Here is a 21,130-nt window from a genome sequence, read left to right on the forward strand (position 1 = left end):
GTGTGTGATGGTCTCGGAGGCCTCCCACGTCTTGGACAATCACATGAGCACTTCTGTTGGCAGCCAGTCCCACCACTGCTGAACACCACTGCAGACATCTTCGGGAAACCTCTGTGACCACAGCCTTGGAGGCTTCAGCTGAGAACCACCTCTCTAGGAAAGCCCCACAGATGCCATGTCCAGCTTTCAATCCTGATGCAATGACTAAAAGACCAGGAACTGTCTGGCTCTGTTTCAAGTTTCTGTCACAGGACCATTGTATTTATGGGTGTGCAAATTGTGGCTTTGAGTCAAAATATACTCTGCTCTTCCCTCCCCCCTCCCAGCTATAATAATGGACTTACAAAAGATGCTGTCCCATGCTGCCCCTGGTATTAAAGACTTTACAATTCATCAAGCAATCCTTTTTCCTTCTTTTCCTCAATTATTAAAGGTGATGACTTACACAACTGCACTGCACAGGCTTCCAATACCACTTTTTACCCCTCTGGCCACTTGAAATTAGCCATTCTTTTGTGCCAATTCCTCTCTCCTCCAAATTACCTAGGAATTTTCCACATGCATATTGAATGCTTTAGAGAAATTAAGGCAAGAAATCTGCTAGATGTAACTTTTGTTCAGTGAATTGGTTAAGTTAGGGAAGATATTGCATTAGTCTAACAGGACATACCTTTAGCAAACTTGAGTTTTCACACATGTGGTTCACAACTGTCTGGGGTTGAGGCAAATAAAATGAGAATCCCTTAGAGTTCTCTTCTGATTATGCAGTCCCTGATTTAGCTTCCAGTTCCTCAAGTTACTCCAGTGGGTGTGCAAACCAGTCATAGGTAAGAGAACCAAATGCTACTTTGCTACAATGTAAATAACATCAGTATTTTGAGTTTAACCAGGTAACACTTGAAACAGTTGGACAGAAAATATTTTTAAATGGTCAAAGTGCCAGTCATAATAAATCACACAGAATAGGAGTTTCTCTGCATTAAGATTTAACTTTCAGTCTAAGCTCCTTCACAAAAAAAAAAGGCTAAATAATCCTCTTTAAGAAGCCTTTCATGTCAAATTACACACCAATCAGCACCTACAAACATTAACAGAGCTACTAAAAAGGTAGACCCAGACATGCCTGGATTAAATGCTGTCTGAAGCAAAGTAAGGTAAGCTTGAAAGCTCTAACAGAGTATTAAATGCAGTTCCATAGGTGGTCCAAGTTGCTCTCTCCACCTGCTTTGTGTCAGGAATCAGTTCTTTTACACACACATTTGGGTCAAAAAATCCCAAACCAAACAAACCCAAGAAAATACCAAACAACAACAACAACAACAACAGAATCCCACCACAACAACAAAAAAAAAAAAAAAAAAAAAAAAAAAAAAAAAAAAAGGAAATAAAATTCTACTGAAAGAATTTAGAACTGCACCTGAAAAACAACTCACCCCAAAACACAAAGAAGTCTTTAAGTAAAATTGGTCTTATAATACCAATCTTTATTCAAGACAGATTGAAAATAAATACTTGCCAGTAGTTCACTTACTCTGAAAACAGAAATCAAAAATAATCTACTTCATCAGTATTAACCATTTTAAAATTAGCTGATGAGCTCCAGCTTATTTCAAGTACACATAAATTTCAAGGCAACAGAGAATGTATTTATAATTTTTATGTGTGTATACATACACACATATTGCATATATACACATATTTTGCTGCCACCTTGTGAACAGTCTCTGAATAGGGAGGTTTGGTTCATACAGACCCAACTCTGCCACCTTTGTTCACATTTAGACCAACTGACTTTAACACAGATACTTTTTAAATGGGTGCTCAATGTGACAAAGGATGACTGAATCAAGTGCTTAGTGCAGAAAATTTTAAAAGGCTGAATATAAGAGCTCTTACTCTTCCACAATTTCCATGCACTTGTGTCCCAGTTTATTGCCACAACCATTCTGGAAAACATCACTAAATTCTTTCTGATAAAAATATTGCAGCTTTGCATCCAAGTTGTATGGCTGTCTTCAAAACAGAATAAGCTGGTGTCTGTAAAAAGAATAAAAGATTAAATACATCTCCTGAAGTGTTTTGCTTGAACCAAAATGTGATAAGGAATAGTAAGCATCGTATAAAAACAAAAAACACACACACAAAAAAATCCCACCTGCATCTGTAGTCGAATTGACCATAGAGAAAACTAAACTAAAATCTATCAGCTTTGCAGGATAATTCTATTTCTCCACAAATGTAAGTCAGGAGAAAAATAAGGAGAGAAGCCACACGCTTCTCATCTGTTATTCCAGGGAGCACAGAATTCAGTTCAGTATTTCCCAGTTCCTAACAGGGTTGTGACCATCTACCAAGATGATGCCTCAAGTTCCCAGCTGTATGGGTAGCACTTATTAGCCTTATCTTCAAAAATATCTAATCTAAACTTAAATTACAATAAAATTTAAAATTTTGCAGAGCAAACCTCTGGGGAAAACACAGTCACTTCAACACTTGACATGAGTTCCACCAGATTTGGTTGTCCTCCAGAAAAATGAAAGCTGTAATATTGCAGGGCTTTCTTCTATGGATCTTTGGGAAAGAACAACATTTTACTTACTGCTTCTGCATCATGCTCTATCCCAATGTCATGGTGCTCCTGTTCATCATCCCGAAATTGCTTTATTACCTTTAAAAATAGCAGGTAATTAGCAAGTCTACTTTGCAGACAAATCAAGGCAGCTGGTACACAAAACTATCTGCCATTGACCACTGCATGCACCACAGCAAGCTGAGGTCTCTCAAGAAACTTCTCAAAGATCTGAATCTCTAATTCAGAAAGAAGGGAATTCTTTACAGTATTCTCCAAAGAAAGTCTTTAAGGCCAAGGTGCTGTTTAATATATCACTATCTTTTTCACTGTTTCAAAAAAACCTATAGTCACAGTAAACTTGTAACACTGATTAGTTTCACACGCACACATACATTATTCTGACAATCTGAATAAGGAAATTAAGGTCTCTTTCTTGCCAATCAGTAGGGATGTTTCCCTGAAGGTCAACTGGGATTTTGTCTATTCTAAAGAACTCTTTTTTCTTTTTGAGTTTTTCAACTGGGACCAAAAGGCACTGTGTGCAGCTCTGGGCCCTGCAGTTTAAGGAGGATGTGAAGGTACCTGAATGCGTTCAGAGCAGGGCAACAAAGCTACTGTGCAATCACATTTCTGCCTTTTGTTTCCCCTTCAAACCCTTCCTTTCAATTAAAATTAATCAAAATTAAAGCACAATTCTCCCACTCAAAAGGGAAATGCTGAGTTACTGAAAGTATGCTGAAGATAACCCAACATATATTTTAATTTTGGTACTTGATCAATTTAGTGCTGCTGAAGGAAAAAAAAAAATCCTTTTATCTTAAAAGTTTCTGCTGACTTCAGCATTCTAAGTGACAGACACAAAGAGAGCTACTGTAGATTCTATGAGCATGTCATTTTTAAAAGACTAAAGTTGCATCAGGTGATTCAATGAGTTTGTTAAGCTACTTTTTAAGTCAGTTAAATACCTGCAATAGTTCTTTGTACTTTTCTGGATCTTCTTCCACCAGAGTTCGGATCTGGTTGTTGTAGTGGTCTGATATACTCTCTTCCACTGCCACTGTGCAAGCCATGGCACCCTTCTTTCCCAGTAAAGCACTTCCAGCCCCTGTGGTTGTGGTGCCAAACATACGAACACAATGAAATCTGAAGCAACACAAATAATCTGCACATTTGTAGACTTCATAAAATGACAACAACAACGAAACAACAATAACAACAACAACAATAATACAAACCCACCTAAAACAAAACCTGCTACATTCCAGAAAGGCAATAAAACAGTAGGTCGAACTCTGTATGCAACCATGAGCTCATTGAACTTTTTCAGGTGGACTTTTTCTTGATTCCACATTTGCTGCAAAAGAGCCAGATCACAGTGAAGTACAAAGTCACAGAAGTTAAACGTTTCCAATAAAAGTAATAAACGCAAAGAAAAACGAAACAAAACCACACTGTGACAGCTGAAGTAACACTATAACATCACAGAGAAAAAATAAAGAAGGGCAGACGAGGATAGTAACAAAAAGGCAACATAAAAACATTTGGGAAAATAGGACAACACTACAGCATCTGTAGTACTGGTAACTTCCTTAGCAAGTAATCCCACCCCTCTTTACAAACACACCCGTTTGGACATGCTTAGAAAAAGATGTACAACAAACTTGCCACGAAAGCGATGACCTTTCACCTTCATTTGGCGCTGTTAATTAGACGCAAATTAACACAGCGCTCGCCCCCAGGCCCACTGACCTGGATGACCGGTCCCACGCTCGACCTGCCCAGCACGGCCATTTGCCCCGCGTAAATGCGGTTGGCCCCGTACTCCCCCGCGTGGTCTACGCGGATGATGCGGTCTATGACGGGCTTGTTGATGCCCTGCGGAGCCGCCTGCGTGCTGCACGGTCTGGGAGCGGCCCCGCCGGCGGGCACAGGCCGCGGACCTGTCGGAGAGACAAAGGTGACACGAGCTCCGCTATGCCCAGCCCCAGCCGAGGCGCTGCCCCCCGCGGGGCCGGGCGGCGGTGCGGGGGACAGGCAAGGAGCACAGGGCAGGGCCCGTACCGGGCCCGCAGCGGAGGCACCGGCGCCGCCCCAGCGAGAGCCGCCCTGCAGGGATCGCGGCCACCGCCGCCATCGCGCTGATCCACGGCGGCTCCTCCGTGACGTCATCACCGCGCGCCGGCCTCCCGCCCTATCACGACTCCGATTGGCTCCCCCGAGCCGCCGCATTGGGCAGCCCAGCTGTCAGTCAGAGCCGGCGTCTCCCGGTTGCCGTGGAAACGGGGCGGGGCTCACCATTCCCGCCGCCGGCGGTCGAGGCGGGAACCGCGGGTGGAGCGCTGAGGGCGGGGGCCCGCCCCGCCCGCAGCCACCGCAACCTGCTGTAAAACATCACACCTTGGAGTAAAAAATAGAACATTTATTGAACGCTAATCTCTTTAAAATGAAGGCAGAAAACATCCCGGAGCATTACATAAAAAGGATAGTGTCTCACATTAACCAAAGAGCAGATTTCAAGGAATATACACAATTCTGTACAGAAAATCCTTAACATCAATCTTTAAATAAAGGAATCTTTGTTAGTAGCCTCCCGGAACACACTGCTAGGACTCACATGGCCCCAGCAATGCAGATAAGCAAGAAGAAATGTGAAATTAAGGGGCACTGACACACAGTGCTACCAACCAATAACTCTTAAATATTCACATTTTAGAGTAAAAAGAACAGTAGTCAAGATGCTCACACAAGAATAGAACACAAATAATAATGCTTTAAAACATTAAAAAGAGGGGGAAAAAAAAGAAAAAGAAAAAAAAGGCCCCTCCACAGCAGCTGGTGCCCAAGCAGGGCTGTGCCTGCTGACCTGGCTGCTCTTCTCCTCCTACACCCCAGTGTTTATTCAGAGGTCTTTTATCATAACACATAATAATCATTTATATTGTTCTCTCTGAGCCATTTTGCAACGTTATCCAGTGTTCAACCGCACTCACTACTTCAGAGCAAAATAAATAGAAAAGCCTCATCTCTAAAAATATTTAGAAAACTGATTTCAAACCCATCTGTGGTATTTTCTTCTCCCATGCACTGTTTCAAAATACTTGCCTACATCTTTTTTTTTGCTTCAGTTTTAAAAAGAGAAGGGAGTTGGAAACATGTAGTACCATACCCTTTCCCTCCCTCATGATTCTTAGAGCATAATTTGTAAAAACAGTACAAGAGAGTTTCAGTTATGATCACATTTTACCCAAACTCCTTGGAAAAATAGGGACTTAAATCCCAACAACCCTGAAGCTGGAGCAGCAATAAAGTGTCCTACCATACAATTTTTTGAACAGGTCTAACAGACCTAATTTTTTTGAACACGTCTAAATTAGCTGAATGTCCAGTTTTGGAAACTTTAGGCCCTACTGGCTTAATCAAGATTAAGACCACAAGTGTCCATTCAATAGACTGCAGTGCCATGGTGCCAGTCAGCTGCTCAATTTTTTGGTGCTGCAGATGCTTCTACTCTTATCTTGTGGTTCTGGGAGTTTCAGGAAGTCAAGTTCTTTTGGCTTTCATGGTTTTCAAGGACGCCTCTTAGCTTCTGTTATCTTTCTGATTAGGAACATCTTGTCACGACTCTCCTGGAAAGACAGAATAAAAAGTATGCTCTACATGAACAGTTTTAATGCAAGTTATCTATGAACAGCTCATGTCTTTATTAGAAATAAATAGGTGTGCTCACTACATTGCACTCTCATTAGTGGTTCCCAGAACACTCTCAACTGCTTGAACAATTTTAAGTTTACAATACCCTTGACTTCATTTTTCTCACATTACCAAGAAATGGGCTATTTCCTAAGAAAGTGAGAAGTCTCAGTAGTGAAGCTGGGTTCCAACTCAAGCAGTTTGTCAGAGCACAGCACACGAGTGATGCCAAACCTGGCAGTGGCTTTTGATGGCCACAAAGCAGCATTTCTGCACTAGCAGTCCTTCCCCAAAGTACTGGTTAGCAGGGACTCGTTCCACTTTCAGTACCTGCTCAAGAGGTGCTGGGACCTGCTCTCAGGAACGAGACCAGACATGATGCAGTAGAAATACAGGCCTGGAGGGAAGGGTAGGGAGTCAGGTGCCTGTTTGTGAGGCCAGAGAAGGAAACAGAAGTGGGGGTTGTGCAAGATGGTGGAGGGGACAGGAAGCACAAGATTCAGGTTTTCTTTTGGCAGAAAAAACACATGGATGGGTGGATTTAAGCAAGGCAACAGATGAAAAACAGACACAGCTTCTCAGAGGCCTATTTCTTGCATGTGCGTTGCCTGATATAACCAGACCTTGGTGCAGTTGCAGCTGATACCCAGGAAAACGAACTGCACTGAGAAACACCAACTCTGCTGTGAAATACCATAATTCTTTGGTTATTTTCCTGTGTAATTTGTAAAACATTCTCCACTGCCTGTGCAAACACCAAGTATCCAGGAGACCATAAAAATCGCTGTTCCTCTGCATGCCTCATTTCTGTGCCCCTAAAGTTCTCTTTGTTGTGCCAGTAAAGTGGGTCAAATCTTACCAAAGCCAGTTGTTCTTCCAGCCGCTCAACCACTCGTTTGTGTGCTCCAGCCAAGGCCATAAAATAGAACATAATGAGGCTGCAAACAACAAACAAACACTGTATGTTAGCATCATGCAAAACACCATCGGTCACAAAAAGGCTCTTACGGGCTAGAGAAATGGTCAGTTTGTGGGTTCAGATGAGAAGCTGTTGGAGAAAAGAAACATTTCTTAAAAAAAAAATCACTATGCTGCTGGGGTAGGTTGGGCATAGCTCTGCTCAAAAGCATCTGCTGAGAGATTTGTGCTGCCAGCAGGCAGGGCCTGTGTTAGGGAGTGCCAGGGGACGGGGAGGCACAACACAGATGTTACAGGCTGCATTCTGACAGCTCTGTCTAGACTGTCAGTTCCTGCCCTGCTCCAAGTGTATGTATGGGGGGGGTGTTCCTGAGAAATTAGGTTTAATGAGGCTTCACTGGAGTAACTCTGCTCCCATTGGGGTTTCTAACTAAGGTAAGCAGCCACAGATGAGTATGGCAGCCATTCTGTATATCACATATCCCAGTGTAATCTGTGACTCTGATTATCCACAGTGCATTAAATGATGAAAAATAACAAGAACCACAACAATAGAAATGCCTATATAAATCATGTATTTTCTTTTCCAAATAATAAGCAGTAGGGTAGAGTGCAAGTCATCCTTCACCTTTTGCACAGGCTTTATGATAAAGTAAAAAAAGAAAAGAAAAAACAAACAAAGAGGACTTGAGATTTCCTGTATACGTAATAACAGATCCAGTTGAGGAGAACACATAAACATGTACTATGAAAGAAAGGGCTGGGTGGAGTCCGAAATAAACTGCATGGTTTCTCAAGTGTAGAAGTTGTAGAAAGCATCAGGTAACAAGGCTCCAAAATTTGCACTGAAGTGCACAAAATTCCATTTAAACATAAGAAAAAACACTTTATACTGGAACACCTGCTCTATTTGGCTCTGTTTTGAATAGGAGGGTTGTATTAGATGCTCTCTACAGGTGACTTCTGACCTTAAAAATTTTATGATTCTATACTGAATTTTATATTACAGAATTACTGTTTTGAGAGTGTTGTTTAATGTTTGTTTGGTGTTTTAAAACTAAGGTTTGTGAAGAGGAATTGTGATCACAGAGCTTACAATGCTAACTTGCAGAGGATTTGCAGTTAACATTTTTGAGGAGGACACTGTTAGATATGGGAAGTGAGAGGAAATGGAATAAAGCTACTGAGTGCAAAGACATAAGGGATGAAGATTCACATGTGCTTCGATCCTTTTGACTGCAAATGAAAAATCTGGTCTAATGGATGTTTGGTATTAGTTCAGTAAGGAAGGAAATGAAGCTGCATAAGTGAATCAGGTCTCCACAGTACTCACCAAATGACCATAAAAAAAGGCACTGCAAAGGCTTCTGATGCCATGCCAAAAAGGACCTGCTGCAGACCTTTTGGAAATCCACGTATTGTATCTGGAACAACTTCCCATGAAGTGTTAAAATTCCTGAATGGCCCACATGCCTTGGAGGAGGGGATACTGTCAAAGAAGCAGAACAGAAAGAAGATGTGACACCAAAATGTAAAGATAAAATAATCCAACACAAGCCCAGCACCATTTTGCCCATGGGGTAAAAGTGTCCTGTGTCTTTAAAACTGTAATTTTTGTTTATATGAACTGAGTTATAATTTGATGTATTATACACTATATATTTCATTGGAATTTATCATTCCAAAGTCATGTGTCTGCTTTTACAGAACTGACAACTTTAGAACAAGTGTCACCTTCAGAAGAGTTAAGCTGTCACTTACCTTGCTATGCTGACTCCCACAGGAATAAAAGCCAAGATGAGCCCAATCAACAGCACTGCCAGGAAGAAAAAGTTGGAACTTGATGCCCTGATAGGCCTATCTGCAGGTTTTCGTGCATGTATCAAACTGATCTGAGGAGGGAAAGCCATCAAGACTGTTACCAGTACATTTATATACATACATAAATCCAAGTATACTTTCCCCATCAGCTGAATTTTCCATTCTCAAACGTGCTACCAGCTACCACACAACCACCCTCCTTTGATGCACATGGGCTGAAAAGGGCTAAGACAAGAACGCCTTACATTTTGGTCTAAGTCTCCTATTCTGATTAAGAATTTGTTCCAGGGGACCCCATGTACTTTCACAGTCAACAGACACACCCAACCCAGCTTGGATTTTCCATTTTGCTTCCAAATTTTTAGCTGTTTTGCAAAATTTTGCCCAGGTTCTAAGCTGTGTTGCTAATAAATAGATTATTGCAGGAAAGTGTTGTAAAGTAGCTTTGGTACATAAAAAGATTTTACTAAAAAAAAAAGGACAAATAATTGAAGAGGTAGTAACTGAAATGTGGCTTTGCTTGATCTCAAAGCAAAATTCTACCTTCACTTAAAGAGTACAAAACCTACAGAAAATGGAATACCATTGCCTCATTCCAGTACCCTGCATCCACAGGTGTTTTTAGGGGTTTTTGTTTGTTTTAGATCACCTGCATACCTAAATACCTATATTACAAAACCCACGGAGATGTGCTTAGTTTTCTTTGTTAACCATAGACCTTCATTACCTTTTTAATGTAAAAGATGATGAAGTATTTAACAGTTGCTATTGCAGGGAGAAGTGGTGAAAAGAAGGTTCCAATCCAGCAAATAGTCTGCCCATAAATGATTTCAAGGACATTGTCAGAAATTCTAAATTCCGACAATCCCCACCACTGAACTGGCTTGCAGGAGCAATGAGTAACTAACAACCTAAAACCAAAGGACATCATTAGTCCTAAATTTAAGTTATAGTGCTCAGATGAATTCTAACACATTTGGAACACACAGAATTTATCATTTAAGCATTAGAAAACATTACAGAAAGTGTCTGAAGAAAAAAAGTCTCAAATATCAAAAGCTGCACAGCCACCTGAATAACAAACAAGTACTCAAACCACCAGAAATAAGTTTATGTGTATTTTAAAATTGGTAACCTGGTTAGAACTAAGAGGAATTAATAACAGAAAAAAGAAAATATGTTTCATATGTCATTTGCAAAATATGCTCAAAAAACAGAGATACTTACTTTCTAGGAAAGTCCACAAACAGGGTCATACCCAGAATTATAATAAAATCAAATATCATCAGTTTATACATTTCTTGTCCAACGTCAGATTCCCAGCACTATAAAAACAAGTCAGGAAAAACAAGATTAGCAGTCTAAATAACAAGTGAAAAATAAATCTGTCCATCACTAAAGCAACAAACGTCTCAGTTAACACCACAAAGTTCAAACTAACTCCCATTTCTAAAATATTTAAAGTTTCAGAGCTCCCATGCCAAGCTTTTCACTTGTTTGTTTTGGTGGATTTTGTCTGGTTTGGGTGGTTGGTTATTTCCTCTTTGTGTAATTTTGTTGTTTTGTTTTGGGTTTTTTTTGAGGAAAAATCATTTGCCTTATCAGAGCAAAAAGCAGCAGCACAACTGTCTCCAAAACCCAGCCACTTCAAACAACACTCAAGGTAGACAGAAAATCTGTGCTAAATGATCATCTGCCACTGGACTAATTCCAAGTTTTAGACAAACAAAAGATCCATGTAATAACTGTACTGGTTTGCACTGAGCAGTGAGAATCAGCACCAGGTATAACATGAATGGCAACGCCAGGGCTGATACTGAACACCTCTAGGCAAGCAACTCTCACGGAAAACAAATCTCTGTTCACAGGTTCAGATGATTAAAGAGCAAGATAAATCTGCTTACAGGATAGAGTTTGTAATTGTATCCACAGGGCTCACACTTGTCAGCGGCACAGTTGGAGATCTGACTCCACAGAGAGAACAAGAGAACACCGATATTGGCCAAACGCAGGAAGACACACCTGGAAGAAAGGCAAAACTTAATTCCAAACCTGCCAAAAGAGAGCCACTTGGCTCACTTTGCACAGGAGTCCAAGGAAGCCTTGAAACACAAAAAGGGTCATGAAGAGCTTTAACAGAACAGCCAGATAGATAATAAACACATTTCTTTCCTTAGTAGTAAGTTAAATTGCTTTTCACTTTCCCAGCTTTAGGCTACAGTCCCTTGTTTCTTTTCTCAATATGGTTCCTCGATCAGTCATTTCAGCTGCAGATCTTGATGCTGCAATGGGTTGCAATTCTCTCAAGTACAATTTGGGAGGCCAGGTGACAATTCTGTGTGCATCATTTCCACCTCATGTAGCTTCAGGCCCTCCAAGGCACTTAGCCAAATCAGAAATACAAAGGACAGGCTTGCAGAGTTCAGATGCTTCAACCCAGACCTCACTGCCTTAAGCTGCCAAACACCAGTTCTTCATGCTCTCACACTAAAGTATCTTTTACCCCAAAACTTTTAACTTCTGCCTTGTGCTTTGGTCACTGCTGTACATACACATCTGCTCATTCAAGGGAACTGCTGCACACAGAGCAGTGTAAATCCACAGCTCTGCAGCCACAAATTCTTTACTGACTATTCAGGTTGTTGAAGATGTCCAGACCACACAGCTAAACGGGACTGAGAGAAAAACTTGGACACTGAGATGATTGCACTGCACTGTCATCAAAACAGATTGTTCCCAGATGTAAAGTTTCCAACTAAACATTAGCCAAACAGTGCCTGCTTGGTTTCCATGACCAACTTCTCTGCTTCTTGATATTTCAATGTTTACAACACATATAACCTACCAAGAACAAGTTGTTCCAACATCCAAGGCCACAGTAAAAACATCTTTACCTCATGAGTGTCAGTATGATCTCAAAGGCTGGTAAATAATCTTCAAATTTGATCAGAAATGAGAAGATCTGAGGACCAATGAAGTTGGCCAATGTGATCACTATTGAAGGCAAATACTGCACTAAGAGATTAGCCTGGAAGTTCGTATTGCTGATGTCCTGCACAAGAAGAGACGAGAAAGACAATACTTCAACACATCTTCCTGACACCATGCTCTCTCCAGCTACCCACCAGCCTCTCTTGTCCAGGATTCAGGCAGCATCTTTTACTCTGTCTGCATTCTCCACCTACATTTGCACTGGGCAGTAAGAATCAGATATAACATGAATGGCAAACCCATCTGATTCCGAATACCCCTAGACAAGCAAGTTTCATGGAAATCTCTATTCTATGTACTGCAATCCTGATCACTGCTATCCATCTCTGCAGTTTGCTGCTACACACCCCTGCCTTCTCCTGCTCCCTTGACCAGTAACTCCCTCCACCTCCAGGTAAGAGTATTTCTGTGCTTCCCCAAAGCTTCTGTTCAAAGTGTGTCTGACTGTGTTGCTAATCAGCACCAAGGCTACCAAGTTTTACACCTACCCAAAGTGCAAACACTTTTCAAGCAGTTCCCCTGACTTTCCTACCATCCTGACAAGCCCTTCTACCTGCTCATTTAGGCAAGGTCAGGATACAGACCTTTAAGCATAAAGCCCACACTAAGTGAAGCTGGTTTTTGAGTTGTTCAGTGTTGTGTTGTCCTCTCCTTTGCCCTCAAACAATATCTCTGACACAGTTAGTCCCCGTTTCCTGCTTCTGTCTCTACAGTCCTTGCAGTTTACAGAAGTTAAGAGTTAGGTCCACCATGAGCATAACTTTCCCCATGCACAGCCAGGCCCATCACATCAGCAACAAACACAGGGGAGAGAAAAAGTGCAGTCCCCATTCCTACCAGGTTGGCTGAACCCTGGGGTCCTACAGAGAAGTCAATTACTGTTGCAAAACTGTCATAACTGTTGTCTGCTCTTGATCTGCTTCTGAAGCACTCTTTGTCTGCTTGTCCTGCCAGGGGTCAACAACCCCACCCAACCTGATTCTTTTCCCTACTGATGCAAGAACCTTTGATTTTGAAAACTTCTCTGTGTTCAAAGCCTTCCTGTTTCCCCACATAGCGGTAGCTCAAGTCACAATACAGATCACAATCTCTGCTCTGCCTTCCCTGGCAGTGCAGTTTTGCAGCTGAGCAGTGAACCAGATCATGTTGAAGCTGATCACCATGAAGTTTGCTTTAAGCAGATCAGTTCCCTCAGCCAGTTCACTGCCCAGACCCAGCAGGTCACAGTGAGGTGAGCACAGTTACATGGGAAGGGAAGTGAGGGTTGCTCTTCTTATCAGCTGCCTTAGCTCCCAGGCACTTGACACCGAAGCCTCTGCAGCAAAGGGAGACATTACTGGGCTTTTTTTTTTTATTTGCACATGGTTCTTAATCTTTCCTGCTCTCTCCTACTAAAAAGAATTGTCTGTACAAAGCATTTTCAGATCCCTTGCATAAAAGGTGCTATATTAAGATACTTGACTCTTTCACAATAGTTCCTCTTGCTGTAATCACCAGCCTCGACTGAATCTGTCCTAATGTCATTTCTGATACTCACATTGGACTTTTCTTGAGAGAAGACAGTTACTCTATAAATAGAATAAAAACATCCTGATAAAATGGCAATAACAATTATATTTATAAATATTCTCAGAGAGTAGATGCGTAGCTCTTCCTTTATTGTCCTGTCAGCTATTTTTTGCTTCAGTCTTTCTTCCTCCAAGTCCATCTACAAACAAAAGAAAAAAAAAGATGCAGTTTTCTGGTGCAGCATACAACACTTGGCACCACATCTTCTACCTCTGGCATGTGCAAATCCATAGCCTGCTCTAGGAGGGTCAGCACACAGAACTGAGAGTGCCTTTTTCTTTACACAAATGGGTCCACCCAGGAATTAAAGTCCCTGTGTGCTCAGCCTCCTGAGGCTGGGGGCCCTGCAGCCACAGACAAGTGTCTTGCAATCCTCCTATCTTTGCTAGATCAGTAACATATTTCCTTGAGGACAGAAAGACAGTTTGCATGTTCGTGGTAACAGACAGATCTCAGATAGCTTGGTACTAAACTCTGAAACAAGTAAATCAGCTCCCCCACCTCATTACTTCTGCAGGTAAGTAACCAGTCCTCACCACTATGGCTCAAATTTCCTTCTCCTACTCGTTGTGAAGGAAAACTGGGGGGTGGCACATAGAGAAGAAAGTACAGTCTCGAGCAGCTTCTCATGAAAACTTGACATAATTCACCTTATCTGATGCGAAAAGACAGTATTGCCTGTGAAGGCAATTTAACCTGGGCAGACCCACACATTACCCAGGTATTTTCTGAGGATTTATTTCCATCAAACAGCAATATTAAGGGGCAAGTTCTTCTAAAGTGTGAGTTCTAGAGGCAAAAGTGTGGTAAGTAAAGGAGATTCTGGTTATATGATGAAAAAAGATGGCTGTGAACTTCACTAGAGCAGAAAGCAACTCACTGTAATTCATGAAATCTGTAATTACTGCTTTGTGGTTTGAAGTGGAAGTATCTTCTCAAAGGTAATTGTTTCACTACACAAATCTCCACTTCCAGTGTACAGAGAGCAAAAAGAAGGTACTTGTTTCACCAAAAAAGCCTTTCAGACCCTTTTTTCAGAGGTTTTGGGAAATCTAAGCTGCATCAGCATTTTGTATCTGCACATGTGCCAAAGACACCTAAGTGAAAAGTCTTTCAGTATCTTCTTATTGCAGCAACACTCTCAAATTGTATGAGGAGTACCATTTGAATTTTATTCCTCCCCAAATAACTGCCTACTGCACTGCACACTTAAAACCCAGAGCACTCAGACTGATTCCTGACAGTACAAGGGTTTTGCCCACAGCTGGGACAGCCTTTCCTGTTGGATTATGTAGAAACTAACACAGGAAGCAGGACTGGAGTGTGAGGAAGAGGCAGATAAGACAAGCAGCCAACAGGTCGGCCTCAGTCCCCAGTGGATGGGGGAAGGGCTGATAACCCCAATTTCAACTACCTAGAAAGCAAGAGGATGTGGGCTGCCCTGCCCCCAAAACAAATTACTTCAGTCCTTATTAACCTTATTCCATTATCTGCAAAATTACACACCTCTCTATTTTAGCCACTTAAGAAACCATCATCACAGAAAGATGGAAGTTACTCACCTGGAGCTCATATTGTAAGCTACGGTGTTTTAGCTGAGCTGCATTGGGATCTGTAATGCAGAAGTCCCAGCCTGCAAAGACTTTGTTACAGTAACTCTGAAATGGGTCTGCATCATGCACTAAATTCTGCTTAAATCCTTCCACAGACCTAGAGAAAAATAAAACTTTATATCATTCACGAGAAGACATATTTTATCCACAGCAAAAAACTACACCAAAGCAACCTGGCTGATCAAAGACTGAACGACCCCCTCTATGAGCAAACTGCTGCACTTGCTTTGCATCAGTGAGGCACTGGGAGGCTTTCAGAGAGAGGTTCTCAGCAGCTGAACCTCACTGGCACAGGTTACTCCCCCCTGCACTCAGCCACAGTCACACCTTCTCACCTCACCCAGCGCTTCTCTGACACTGCAAAGAGCTGGCTCTGAAAACTTGAGAGGGTGAAAATAAAAGCCACAGCCAAAAACCCCAAAAGAAAATCACCCAACAACTACTGTATAGTTGAGGGCCTTTTATTTATATGTATGTGTACATATGAAAAACTGATACTTCAATTTTTTTTCTTTTTTTTTATTTTTGCTGGCTCTTGCTTCCCAAGCACAGACAAAGGCTACTGTGGCACTGCATCCTCAAGCAGAAGATTCTCTATTTCCATATAAAACAGTTCTGGAATGCAGCATGTTCCCTTCAAGTAGGAATACAATGTAAACTGTGCAATAGGTAGCAGTAAATAAACTACATCAACATCTTTACCTTTTTATTATCCATAGGAAACTTAATGCAAGGTAGGCAAATGTAGCCAGGAGGTATGCCAGGGGCAAGTTGTACCTCATGACACTGATCCATACAGCATCTACTGTGTAATAGCCATAGAACAATCTTGTCACTTCAAGGAATCCCTGGGAAAACATAAATTTGAAACAGAATATGTAACAGCAGCAGCAACTGCCCTGTTAAATCCAACCTGGCATTAAGCAATCATTTTGTAAATTTAAAATTGAGGCCCTCAGCAAGCTACAGCAGTCTGTAGCTTCTAAATACTGTCCCTGCTTCTACAAAACTGTGATGCAGACACTGTGTGATTAGAATTCCTCCCCTCTCCAGTCAAAGAGCTCTAGGACACAACACTGGGACCTTACACAGAGAGCACAATAGGCAGTGTGCTCCAGAATACACAAGGGTTTAGCAGCTGGGGAGGAGAGGCCAGGCTGCAGCACGTGGCCAGCCAGGCCTTGTGGTTGCTGAGTAATTAGTCAGTTTGAAAACTCCCCTTCTCACAGATAAAGGCTAATTTACCCCAGTGATGCCTTACCATTTTTCAAAATTATCAAAGCTTCGTTCCACTAGTGAAATGTTTTCACATTTTAAATGTCATGCAAGACAGAGAAACTTAATTAAAAAAAAATACCTAATTACTTACAGTGCCACTGAGCAAATCTTGGAGGTAAGTATAGAAGTAAACAAGTCCCTTATTACCACTAGGTTCATAAACTGAGCAGTTATAATCTGTCAAAAGAAAAGCATGAAAAGTCACTGAAATCACAATGCCCACTGAACTGCAAAATCTAGTTAATTCAAACATGGTACATTCTTACAAAAAAGCATTTCTTTGTTCTGGGAGGTGGAGGAGAAGCTGATGGAAAGTGGGAATCTTACAACAGCTGTACACAGAGAGGATGTTTACCTGTGTTCTTTGGAGAAGTGTTAGCAACGGTACTGTTGAATATTCCATAGTCAGAAATGATGGTGGGAAGAGTAATAAAACTGAACATCAGGATAAAAATTATAAAATTCAGCAGGACTAGAAAACGCAGGAAGGAGAAGTAGGACTGGATGCCAGTACCAAATCTCCCTGGGAATAAAAGAAACAGGTGTCAATAATTAAGATGATAAAATAATTGAAAATACAGAATGGGCAGATTATCATTTAAGTTACATTGAATTAACTGAAGAAACATTGCTAAAGCCAGTTCTAAGTACTTCAGACTTTTAGCAATATAACTGAAAAGCAAGCTGGACTTTTAAATAATTTTCTCCGATATATATTTCCTTCTAGCACATCGTGGATTTTACACTCAGCAATAATAAGGGAAGAAATTAACTTCTTAAACACATGTAGTTATATCTGAAACTACACTCACACATGTAATACTGCCAATAACAGAAGCAATTTTGAAGAGGAGAAATCGACATCAGACAGCAAATACCTTCAATGCTGTGAATATCACGTCGCCAAAGCACCAGGTAAGATGACAACCCCTTGGCTTCACTGAGTACTTTTTTCAATGATTTACTGTTAGCTTTTTTCCACTTGTTCCATTTAGATAAATATTTTATATCAGCCTGCTGAGAGTCCCTGAGAATCAAGAAATACAGTTACTGAGCACGAGAAATAACTTTTCACTGCATGTAAGAGGGCCCAGCCCGATGGAGCCTGCCTGCAGCCTTCAGGGGAGAGCACAGTGCTGGGAGCTGGAGTAACACACACAGACCATCCCCATCTGATCCTCCTGGTAATGGTGACATCAGCTTCACTCAAATACAGCAAGTTCTCTCAAAAAAAACACTTGCCTCTCTCGGAGAAAAAAAAATACCCAATTGACAATAGCACAACACAGAAAAAAATATGTATCTGAACTTCCCAGTGGGATCTCAGGGAAGCTGCCATTAATGACTTCATATTTACAAATGGCTGGAAAAGGAAGAGAAGATTCTTTCCTCAAAACTTCTGACCTCAGCATCTCCACCAAGAGGCTCTTAAAAAATTTCTCTAAAATATTTATCTAAAGTATGTTGTGTGAAAAAAAGAAGAAAGGAGAGAGAAAGCACATTACAGAGACTTAAATATTTCATTTTGATTTTATAATTCTAACTTTTATATCACATTCCAGCACATAACAGAAAACAAATGTTATTAAAATAATTAATTTTTCATTATTCAGTTTTAATAGCTTTTTGAAAAGTTTGCTGGGAAGTGCCAACTCAGTGAATTTAAGAAAGTAGTTTTTGCCACATCTGGGGGTGCACTGTTCTAATAACAATCTGCAAACAAGACTGAGGATGTGCCACTGTCTGTAATTTTTAACTACTTCTCACTTATGGATTTTCATATTATATGCATACATTTGCATTTTAGAAATTGCTGCATGGTCAGCAACAGTACTAAAGAGAATTCTGAGTGGGTCAGAGTTTGCATTTTATTGTTTCTTTTAAGAAACCTGGAAAATGGACAAAACTTCCCAGAAAACTTGAAGATGGACTTGTATGAGCAAATGCTGTTCCAGCCTCTGGTGCCACCGAAGAAGGGCAGCAGTTGAGTGCCCACGGACACCGTGCTGGGGTAGAAGACAAAGGTTTCAGTTTTAAAAGACTCTGTATGGCCAGTCTTCACGAACGAAGATTTGGGAAAGGTCATTACCTTTCGAGCCTGCGCAGTGGATTTTTTAGGTGAGACACAGTGTGCGCTGAACTGAGCCCACCCTTTAATCCTAAAGTTCAACTGCCGGGGCTGAGCGAAGCTCAGACAGTGGGAGTGAGGTCCTCGGGACGTGGGTTTGTTTTTAGAGTGACCTTCTCTTAGATGGATGCCCTTACAGGGCTGACGAGCTCCATGTGCCCGGGGTCCCTGACTTGTACACAAGACTTTGTACACAAAAGACTTTGTACACAACCCTAAAGCGCCTAAGTGATGCAACTGCCACACCACTGCCACGTGTGCTGTTGCCAGTTTGCTTATCCTACTCAGCTGAAAGTAAAATAAGCATTTTGGCAGGAAGCCGAATTAAACCTATACACAACAATCAAACAGGCAGCAGACGACCTCAGCTTTAAGTGTGGAAACTACAGGCTGCAGCACGTAGTGTTTCAAACAGACACTCTGGAGAACCGTCTGGCCCCTGTTCGGTTTGCATTTTAAATAGAGGCGTGGGCTGCATATTCATCTGAGTTACAGAAGTTGAGTGTTCAGCTTTCAGGACGTTCATACCAAGCACTTTGTGTTGGCAGCTGCTGCACAACATGCAGAGCACTGATCTGTAGAAGTGCCAAGAAGCCCCACCAGAATCTCTCAGTGCTAACATGTGTAAACAAGCTTGGGACATTGCAACTCCACTTCTCCCTCCAGTTCCTTTTTCTTAAAGAACTGAGCTTTAAATACCCAACTTCAAAAAAAAAATTCAAGGTATCGAGCACTTCCCTTTACCATGATCTAGATCTTCTGCTACTTCTTGTGTACACAGTATAGGGTTAAACATAACTCCAGGGTCAGGCTGTTTCCCGCTGCTCTTGTTCTCTGTGGAGTACCAGACATTAACTGCAGTTTCACCTCTCTCCTGGTTCATAACAGAACTACAAGGTACCTGATTTAAAGGTGCAGCTGTTCCCCGGCAGTGTAAAACCACATCCTGTACCCTCCCTCCTCACAGCAGCTTTCAGCCCAACAGAGACATGAGACAACAAGCAGAGAAACCCAGGCGGGGCCAAAGCATGCTCTTTGCAATCCCTCCCTCCGGGGGGCTACCACCAGGGGGGCAGGAACTGCTCACAGCGCACAGGAAAGAGCCGTTTAAAAAAGAATATGGAAAGAAAAAAGGGAGGAAAAAAAGAAAGGGTCCTGAGAAGCTTCCTTCCAACTGTAGCGAGCCACAGCAAAGGGAGCGCAGTGCATTGTGTAAGAACAGCTAAGCAGACTCAAGAGCAGCAGCACTCGCATAGCAGCAGATAACCCACACTGACCCTTGAAAGCACAAGACCCTGAACCAAAAACAAAACAAAACAAAAAAAAAAAAAAGAAAAAGGGAAAAAAGGAAGCCAGTAAGAAACACGTTTGGCTGCTGCAGGTAAGACTCAAATTTTGACTCATTTCTTCCAATTCAACTTACTCCTACCCCCAGCAAGCGACTCCCTCGTGCCAGCCAAGAGCACCAGGGCACCTTGGCGTCGGAACCACATGCCACAGGGTGGAACAGATACAGCTGAACCCAGTTCTGCTTCAGCCTTCCAGCGCACCGGGGTCGTGTTCAGGAAAGGTCAATTTAAAAACAAACAAGCAAACAAAAAACCAAAAAACAACAAGGGGAAAAAACGCGTGAGGATTCACCTTAATCTCCTCTTCTCCGCGATGCTCAGCGGGTGCTCCCTGGCAGGGCGCTCAGCCAGCTCGCCTCCATCCTGCCCCAGCGCCCGGGGCTGGGTGCCGGCGGGTCCGTGCGGGGCCGCCCCGCGCTCCCGGGTCCCGCCGCGCCGCCGCCGCGCCGACTGGCAGCTGGGCAGCTCCTGCAGGAAATCCACAGGTGCGGCACCGCGCGGGTCCTCGGGGAGGAACAACCCTGCGGGGGGAGAGAGCGGGGGCTGCGGGGCGGGGGTCGCCGCAACAGGGCACCCGGGACCCCGCAGCGCTGAGCTGGGTCCCGCGGGTCCCGTCCCGCCCGTCCGTCCGTCCGTCCGTCCGTCCATCCCCCGGCCCGCCCGCCCCGCGCCCTCACCGCTGCCCCGCTGCCATCCCGGCGGCCCCGCGGCGGCCCCCGCTCCGCTCATGCCGGCGGGGGAAGCCGGAGCTCAGCCCCGCGCCGCTGCCGCCGTTTCCGGGCGCTGCGGGGCCGTGGGGCGGTGGGTGCCGCCCAGAGCGGGGCGAGGCCGCCCGTGGGGCCGCCTTCCCTCACCCCACCCGCCGGGCTCGCGGTTCGGAGGGTCGGTCTCTCTGTTCCTCGTGGTTGTTTTTAAAACGCAGGGTGAGCATATACACGTGTGTACGGGGCACACCAGCTGCTCGCCCTCGTTACAATGAGGGAGGGCTAACGCACCCCAGGTGCGGGGCTCTGCGTGTTCTGGCTGCTGGGCATCTCTCGCCCACGCTTGGCTTGGAAATTGGCTTTGTTTCAATGACTTTTGTTACTGTTAAACGCCCACGCTGCTGCTTCTGGGTGCTGTAAAAACTTAGAAACTCTGACACTTGGTCAGCTCTCATTAGGTCACGAGCCAGAGGTGTCAGCTCTTTCTGAGACTGGAT

The 21,130-nt window shown here is 42.9% G+C and overlaps 2 protein-coding genes across 2 annotated transcripts; both read right to left on the minus strand.

The window, feature by feature from the left end:
* Window positions 1-1,463: 1,463 nt before the first annotated feature.
* COQ7 (coenzyme Q7, hydroxylase) lies at window positions 1,464-4,777 on the minus strand. The gene is made up of 6 exons (XM_064672942.1): window positions 4,634-4,777; window positions 4,322-4,512; window positions 3,812-3,926; window positions 3,538-3,677; window positions 2,600-2,668; window positions 1,464-2,037 (listed from the first exon to the last, which is right to left on the minus strand). The coding sequence occupies exons 1-6, from the start codon at window positions 4,704-4,706 to the stop codon at window positions 1,960-1,962; spliced, it is 666 nt and encodes a 221-aa protein (XP_064529012.1). The 5' UTR covers window positions 4,707-4,777; the 3' UTR covers window positions 1,464-1,959.
* A 199-nt stretch (window positions 4,778-4,976) lies between these two features.
* On the minus strand, window positions 4,977-20,745 carry TMC7 (transmembrane channel like 7). The gene is made up of 16 exons (XM_064672931.1): window positions 20,607-20,745; window positions 20,222-20,450; window positions 17,331-17,479; window positions 16,808-16,975; window positions 16,544-16,629; window positions 15,877-16,022; window positions 15,124-15,271; window positions 13,530-13,700; window positions 11,896-12,053; window positions 10,906-11,023; window positions 10,229-10,326; window positions 9,729-9,912; window positions 8,942-9,072; window positions 8,514-8,669; window positions 7,122-7,200; window positions 4,977-6,198 (listed from the first exon to the last, which is right to left on the minus strand). The coding sequence occupies exons 1-16, from the start codon at window positions 20,656-20,658 to the stop codon at window positions 6,139-6,141; spliced, it is 2,133 nt and encodes a 710-aa protein (XP_064529001.1). The 5' UTR covers window positions 20,659-20,745; the 3' UTR covers window positions 4,977-6,138.
* Between the last annotated feature and the right edge of the window lie 385 nt (window positions 20,746-21,130).

This window comes from Pseudopipra pipra, chromosome 16 (genome assembly GCF_036250125.1).
Source record: "Pseudopipra pipra isolate bDixPip1 chromosome 16, bDixPip1.hap1, whole genome shotgun sequence".
In the NCBI taxonomy this organism is placed as follows: Eukaryota; Metazoa; Chordata; class Aves; order Passeriformes; family Pipridae; genus Pseudopipra; species Pseudopipra pipra.

Bases quoted from the DNA above. Each gene is read 5' to 3' on its own strand.
- TMC7 (XM_064672931.1), bottom strand. From the start codon at position 20,658: ATGAGCGGAGCGGGGGCCGCCGCGGGGCCGCCGGGATGGCAGCGGGGC. The intron at 16,976-17,330 runs GTATTTGCTGTC...TTTTATTCCCAG, and splicing joins TGATATTCACAGCATTGAAG to GGAGATTTGGTACTGGCATC. The intron at 13,701-15,123 runs GTGAGTAACTTC...TTTTGTTTGTAG, and splicing joins GCTTACAATATGAGCTCCAG to ATGGACTTGGAGGAAGAAAG.
- COQ7 (XM_064672942.1), bottom strand. From the start codon at position 4,706: ATGGCGGCGGTGGCCGCGATCCCTGCAGGGCGGCTCTCGCTGGGGCGG. The intron at 3,927-4,321 runs GTCAGTGGGCCT...GCTCTTTTGCAG, and splicing joins GCGTGGGACCGGTCATCCAG to CAAATGTGGAATCAAGAAAA. The intron at 2,669-3,537 runs GTATTTAACTGA...CTATTTTTAAAG, and splicing joins AGTACAAAGAACTATTGCAG to GTAATAAAGCAATTTCGGGA.